Below are 7801 nucleotides of genomic sequence, written 5' to 3'. Positions count from 1 at the left end.
TTATTATTATAATTAAATAAATAAAAAATATATAAAAAATTAATTTTTCTCGACTCTGACCTGCTCACAAAACTTCCGCGTTAATTCACCAGAGCATAACGCGTCAGCATGAATCAAAGAATTTCTCAACAACTCTATACACACACATATATATATATATATACATACATAAATCTATATACACAAATATGTAGACGGCCTCGAGGCTCGAAATTTTTGGGCAGGTGCCGTCTATAGTTCCCCAGCCTCCCGTACCATTCACTATCAGCATCAAAGAATAAATACCAAGCACGTCCATGAGTATTTAAATAAATAGCTCTCACTAGAGGACGCTATCACAGCCCATCGATATTTAAATAAACATCGCATTAATATAAATAAAACTAAAACAAGTTTAGTGTCTGCTGTGAGCGCTCACTTGTGTTGGTTCGGTAAAGAATCTTGCATTAGTGATGGTGATGGCATGCCAGTAGCACAGAGAATGCCTACGGCACGTTATAAGACCCATTTTCCCCCTCCTCATATATACAACATATAAATCCCCACCAGGTAAGGCCGCAAAAGGCTGTCCGCGGGACCGCAGCCACGGTACTTCAGTACAGTTAACGTCGCTCCAAACAGTACACAGTAAACGTTCTCGTCAGTTCTTTTAAAGCCACACGTTATTCAACTCCGCTTCTTGATAGCATTCGTAAGTGCATTTGTGTTGTGCAGGTTCTTTAATTCAAACGTGTAATTTTTTTTACCAAACGTTTATTGTTGTAAATAAACATACACACTGTCATTATTCCCAGTATTAAAATGGTTATTTATTTGATAACTCAATTTTATAATTAGTTTGAATGAATTGTCTAATGGATAAAGTAACAATGACTGTCACAACGTTGTCTAATTTAAGTGGTAATAGTAACAGTAGTAAAAATGAAGACAGAAATAGTGTGTCAGTGGCCGTTGCCCCTTCTCAGCTTCCCTTGGAGGCCGGAGCAACGGTATACGTAGCAGATAATCCAGCTCTAAAAGTCACATCTCCTTCAAGATCCTCGTCTTCAGTAGTCGGATCATCGACAACTGCTACAGATTCAAATGTGCCGCCTAAATCAAGTGAATGTGATCGCAATTATCAATCAACGTCTCATGTTGTTACGATAAAAATAAATCCAGTGTTAGATAGCAGCAGTAAAGTAATATCGAGTGTACACTTGACACCGGATATCGATTCAACGGTAAATAAAGTCGAGTGTTTTATCAATTGCAATAATAACTACAATGATAACAATAATTATAGTATAAATAATGACAGCAATACTGATACATGTGTACGGATTTGTGTCAACGATACTGAAGAAATGCTGCAGCGGATCCCTGAACAGAGCACTTGCTTTTATTACGGAGCTTATCAGAGTAGGAACAATGTGATGATGTCAAGTGGGCAATGTTCACCCAGTGATACTCTGGACAGTGGTACTTGCAGTGATTTGGACGGGACACCGCCCCCGTTGCCAAAAAAAAAAAGTTCAAGTACTACTTTATTGGGACAGTCTTTGTCTTTGTCTGCCGCCGCGGCTGCTGATGATGATGACGGTATTAATTATGAAGGGAGATGTGTAATTGGTGGCAATGGACAGCACACTCGCACTGGTAGCTTAACAAGTAGCGGTGCCGAAATAGATAGCGATGATAATGAGAGTAATGTCAGTTGTGATTCTCTTAATCGCCGAGTAGAAATTAAAGCGCAAGAAGAAGAAGAAGAAGAAGAAGAAGAAGAAGAAGAAGCGGAAGTTGGACGAGTAGAAGAAGAAGAAGTTGAGGAAATAGTTGGAGATACAGAGATTAAATCAAAGTTTCAAGAGCTCAATTTAGTTAATGATAATGAGAATAATAATAGAGATAATGGTGGTTTTGAAGCAAAAAATATTTCGTCAGGATTTACTTCCTTGTCTAAGACATCTTCAGCGACACGTATTAACCATAACCCGTTGGTTAACGGACAACCTCTTACTTCAAGTTCTGTCACTGGCAAAACTACTACTCCAGCGGCTGTTACTGCGATGACGCCGGTGGTTAAAGAGTGCACGTATGAAGAACGCAAACGAGAACAAGAACAAGAACAAGTTGGGATAAGTGATTATGGAAATAATATAAATAGTAATAATTTAAATAACAGTACTAATGCTAACGCAAATGGTAATGGTAACGCAAATGGTAATGGTAGCAATGCTCAGGAAATAAAATACGTTTATGACGACGACAGGTACTACAAATTTCATATAAACGAACTCGAGCCAGATGCAAATGATGACAATAAGAAAGACGGATTTGACTGTGAAACGGAGGAATTTTTCGCGGGGTATAAAATACTTGACAAAGAAGCCATACGTAGTGCCAAGGGAACTGTCAGAGGAGTTAAAAATCGTGTACGCGCTGGTATTGCGACTTTTCTGCAGAACCCTTCTTCTAAGGTACGTTTTATTTTATTTTATTTTATTTTATTTTATTCTTTTGGGTATTGACGTGATGGGAACTCGTTCTGGTTTACTAAAATTATTAATGGATAAACTTTAGTTGGGTCAACTGGTTGACTTACGTAGAAAGTTAAATAAGTCGGACCAAAATTCTTTAGGTCGTGGACCTGTTTATTTTATTCCGGCGATTTTAAATTTGAAAACCAGGAAATAAATGAAATTATTTTTTTAAAAATAGATTTTTATAGAAATTAAGATTACAAAGTTATTGGAGTTTTTACATTTTAATCGGCAATTTTTGTAATTCAAGTGATTACACTGGAAAAATTTTTGGAGTGAATGCAGATTCAATCCGGAGTTCATTTTAATGTTGAAAAATTTAAATAAAATCAACAGCACATCGAAATCACTCTGTTGAAAAAATAAATTCTGTGTTTACTCCGTATGCGAAGTGATTTTTTCTAAAACTCCGGGTACCGAATGAATTCGAATTGAAATAAAATCAGTAATTACTCGGAATTCCCGTAAGAAAATACCATATATGATAAATATATATGGAAAAATATATAATCAATATGGGACCATATAAGTGGTCAAAAACGATATATATTTTCTTATATATAATATAGTAAGTCTTAATATAATTAATTATATACGTAAGTTTATAAGTTAATACATGTATTATATATATTTATAATCATATATGTAAACTTATAAGTTAGCACATATATGTATTACATATATTGATAATTATATATGTAAATTTGTAAGCTAGCACACATATATATATATATATATTCTGAACACAATGTTTGAATCTTATAACAGAGAGAGGAAGACAGAAAAGAATAGATTTTATTTATTCTTACATATATGAGGAGACTTATATGCTTCTATATATCGAAAAATATACAAAAATTTATAAAGTTAAATACATGGTACATATATCGTGCCATATAATGATTAATTATATATGTATTCTTATTTGTTTCCATATATAAATAACATTTATTTTTGAATATATTAAAATTATAAGTTTTCAAATATCTAAATATATGAAATCATATAAGAGAAAACATATATAGAAATATAATAAAATCGGCCAAAATTTATATATAGTTCTATATAAGATTTCATGTAGTGTCACATATATATTTATATCTGTAACATATATTTTTTTATATATGTTTACCATATATGATATTTTCCTGCGGGTTCACTCCCAAATTTTCACAGTATAATTCTGTGTAATTTTTACTGAGAGATAGGAAATATTTTACACTGAGCGAAAAATGACTTAATAATTTTTATTGATTATCAATACGGTAAGTTCGTGAATAAACAATCCGTGAATGTTTGTTAAAAATACTTTTATACCAGTATAAAAATAATTACTCGACTTTTTTTTTGTGTTCAGTCGAAAAAAAAAATTTACAGTTAAGACTAATATTTAAATTGTTTAATTATGACTTAGAAAGATTAGAAATTACAATAACGTAATTACTATGTGAAATCGTATATATATTGCTGATTGCTTTGTCATTAGTTATTTGTTACGCTATAATTATAGTTTTTTTTTTTTTGTGTAGGAAAGGTGTTAATGAGAATTTTTTTTGTAACTCAGTTTTGGTTTAGAATGTTACGAAATGTCTGTACATAATGACACGCAAGTTATAGACTTTTATAATATATATGTATATAAATATATATATATTTTTCCTTGCACACGGTCAATAGTATACGGATACGTGATAGTAATTCACGAGCAATGAACTCGAGACATGAAATTAAATTAAAATGTCATTCTCGTTTTCTTTTGATTGAATTGTTTTTTTTTTCTTCTTTACGAAATATTTTGTAATTGAATTAAATATTCGATCTATTTTTTAAAATTAAATTCAAAAGGTCAAATTTATTTAAAGTTTATTAGAAAAGACAATTTTAGGGTGAGTGAGCAAATGGAAATTTTCGTGAAAGGGGAAAGCGTGGAGGCTTTCGTAAATTTTCGTATTGATTAAACGGTTAAACTAAACAATTTTCGGTGTACGGTAATAATTATAATGTGGAGGTAAGACAGTCTTACTTTCGAAATATATATCCTTAAGGCTATCACGATTCGCGCACCAATGCACAGTAATTTATGAGTTCGTACAGTCATTTATGACATTCACTAGCTATAGCTAGTTATCTGGAGAAATAGTTGATACCAACAATGCTCGCTTGATAATATTTAATTAAATAGCTTTTTATTTTACTGCTAAATTACGAGTTTTACTTCTGTATTTTTAAACTTTTCACTTTTCGTAACCCGCTTTTTTGCGTTTAATTTAAATCCACAGTTAAGAAAGTCTACGAGCTCTAATTAGACAATACTATTTAAATATTCATGTCTAATTTAAAATCTTCATAAAAGAAACAGAGTTTTAATTACCAGAATATTTTTAATCTCATTTTTCAAAAATTAAGGGGGATAGCGTAAGGATCGAAAAAATAGGTGATTTTCGGGAATTTTTTTGACTGGGATAATAAAGGAATTTGGAGATCGGGTTTGTTTTGTTTTATAAAGTATACATTGAAGATAATTCTCCTAAATTTTCATTAAAAAACATCATGTTGTTACAAAGTTATAAGCATTTTTGTGGAACACCAAAAAAATTTCCCCACCACGGTCTCATCTCTAACTCAAAAACGGATTATCAGAAACAAAAAAACCAAACCGCGTTGTAATCTGTATGCATGTGGTCATCGTTCCACGTAGGGGATTTTGAAAATTTTGATTTGAAAAAAAATGGCGACATATTTAAAATTTTTTCGTTTTTTTTCTCATTTTTTTGGATTCAAACAGCCCTAAAAATCTTAAAAATCAAAATTTTCAAAATCCCCTACGTGCAACTTTAGCTACTGAACAGACGAATACGGAAAAAAAGTTGCGAATCGGTTGATATTTATGCAAATTATAGATGCCACCAGTTCAAAAAAAGTAGTTTCGAGAAAAACGCGTTCAAAGTTTTTAGTCGATGCAACGGTCAGTTGACGCGCTGTCACAAAAATGACTATAACTTAAAAAATATTCGGGATTTTCATATAAAACTCTAGATACATATTTTTGAATATTCAAACTTTGATTAAAAAAAAAAAAAAATTCCCCTTAAATTACGACTTCGTAAATAAACATAAATTTTTTCCTCACTTTTGGCGGCAGTCAAAAAATTCATTCAAAAATTTAAAAATCATTTCCTCTCAAAAGTTCGCGCCGAAATTTTTTCAACAATAATTCGAATTTTAAATTTAAATTAAAATCTTCGTAATTCTACAAAACTTTTAATTAGCATCAACAATTACTCTACAAATGTAAATCTTTACAAAGCAGTGTTGTTAATAACAATAAAAAAAGTGATTTAATTAACTTTTTTTTCCATAAATCCACGAAAAAAAAAAATAAAATAAAAATAAAAATAAAGTGAAAGTAGTCATCATTTGTCCCAATTCTCATGGTATGTCTGCAGAGTAATGACCTCTATACACTTGCCTTTAAAAAAATCTCACCTTTAATCGATATATCATAGTATGTTACATACAATTATTCCTCAGCATCACTGCCCAAAAAATTCCAATACTCAGATCAATCTCAAATAAAAAAAAAAAATAACAATAATCTCGAGGCCAAGACTTCCGGTTGAAATATTCATGAATATTTTTGCAACAAAGTAAAAGACTAAAGATGAACATAAAACATAATATATATATATATATATATATATATATATATATATATATATATATATATATATATATATATGAAATAAAAAGATGTTAAGAGACAAGTGGATGACCTACTTATATTTTTTATTCCTTCAGGCAAAGACTCGTTACACGCGTGCGTCAATATTCTTGACTCTTTACTCTTCATCATTATCATCTTTATCATCTTAAACTTTATCTCCTTCGCTTTTCATAAATATAATTATTATTATTAGTATTTAATTCTCTGAAAAAAAACGTAATCTTTAAATTTAAAGCAGCTCTTAGTCTTTTATTACAACGGTCTTACAACAGGTGGTAAATTTAAAGAAAATAAAACTAAATTGTTGAGACTTAAATATATAAATTAAATAAATAAATTGCGGTTGTAAAAATTAGCTGGTTTGAGAGAATACTATCACTGGTATGTTATGTCCACAAGTTAGTTGAGAGTAAGTAAAAGAGTTTTTTAAAGAAAAGAGAGAGACAAATCGGGTGGGAAAAGAGAAAGCGGGTCAAAGAGACCGCGACGACGACAAACGCAGAACGTTAACGACCAAATGTCAGAGACTCTTCATTTAATTCTTTATCTACTTATTCATTTCCTTTTGTTTTAATTTTTTACGTCTTCACATACAATTTTTTATTTACTTATAATTTTAATTTTTTCGTTTACTAAAATCGGCACTTTTAGTTTTTTTTTTGATTAAGTGACGGAAATAAAAAGTAATCAACAATTTTCGGATTTTTTTTTCAACAAATCAATCAGAAAAAAAAAAATACTAAAAATATGCACATGTAGAAAATTAAAAAAACTGTAGGTGCAATTTTTCAAAATTGGTTTTTTGTTATTTATTATTTTGAAAAGGAAACCAAAAATTATTAGACGTTGGCTAAGTTCAGTATCATAAAAAAATTTTCTGTGTAATTGATTTTTATTTTCAGATCATTTTATATTCGACTAATAAAAACGAAAAAAAGTCTAGACATTTTTTTGAAAATTACAATTTTAATGAATTTTCATTCATTGAAAATTTTCGGGAAAATTTAACACATAAATTTTTTAAATTAAAAAAAAATCTAGAAGACGATTCGTAGGAGCTTTGAAAAATTTTCAACGCGCGGGAAATTCAAAAGTAGAAAAATTCAAATTTACGAGTCGAAAATGAAATTTTTCTATTGACTTTTGGAACGGACGGAAAAGTGAATCCTTAAAAAAAATGAAAATTTCGATAAAAGAGATCTCGCGTTTTCCTCAGCCACATTAATTTTTCTAAAAATTTATTTTTTTACAATTTATCGTTTTGAAAAAAAAAAAAACAAAAATTATTAGACGTCGGCCAAGTTCAGTATCATAAAAAAATGTTCTGTGTAATTGATTTTTATTCTCAGATCATTTTATATTCGATTAATAAAAACGAAAAAAAGTCTAGAAATTTTTTTGAAAATTACAATTTTAATGAATTTTCATTAATTGAAAATTTTCAAAAAAATTTAACTCATAAATTTTTTTAATTAAAAAAAAATCTAGAAGACAATTCGTAGAAGCTTTGAAAAATTTTCAACGCGCGGGAAATTCAAAAGTCAAAAAATTCGTT

At 29.8% G+C, this 7801-nt stretch overlaps 1 protein-coding gene across 2 annotated transcripts in view; it reads left to right on the top strand.

The window, feature by feature from the left end:
* The first annotated feature begins 566 nt into the window (after nt 1–566).
* Nucleotides 567–7801, top strand: part of LOC130677902 (probable serine/threonine-protein kinase DDB_G0282963) — a 33113-nt gene continuing 25878 nt past the window's right edge. Inside the window, exon 1 of one of the 2 annotated variants that reach the window (XM_057484813.1) lies at nt 567–2459. In XM_057484813.1, coding sequence (XP_057340796.1) covers nt 843–2459 — 1617 coding nt within the window. In that variant the 5' untranslated portion in view covers nt 567–842. The remainder of the gene's footprint in view (nt 2460–7801) is intronic. The other variant, XM_057484812.1, reaches the window with a different exon arrangement.

Source organism: Microplitis mediator, chromosome 11 (genome assembly GCF_029852145.1).
Source record: "Microplitis mediator isolate UGA2020A chromosome 11, iyMicMedi2.1, whole genome shotgun sequence".
Lineage (NCBI taxonomy): Eukaryota > Metazoa > Arthropoda > Insecta > Hymenoptera > Braconidae > Microplitis > Microplitis mediator.
The sequence above is the reverse complement of the archived record's forward strand: the minus strand, read 5'-3'. Positions and strand labels throughout refer to the sequence as shown.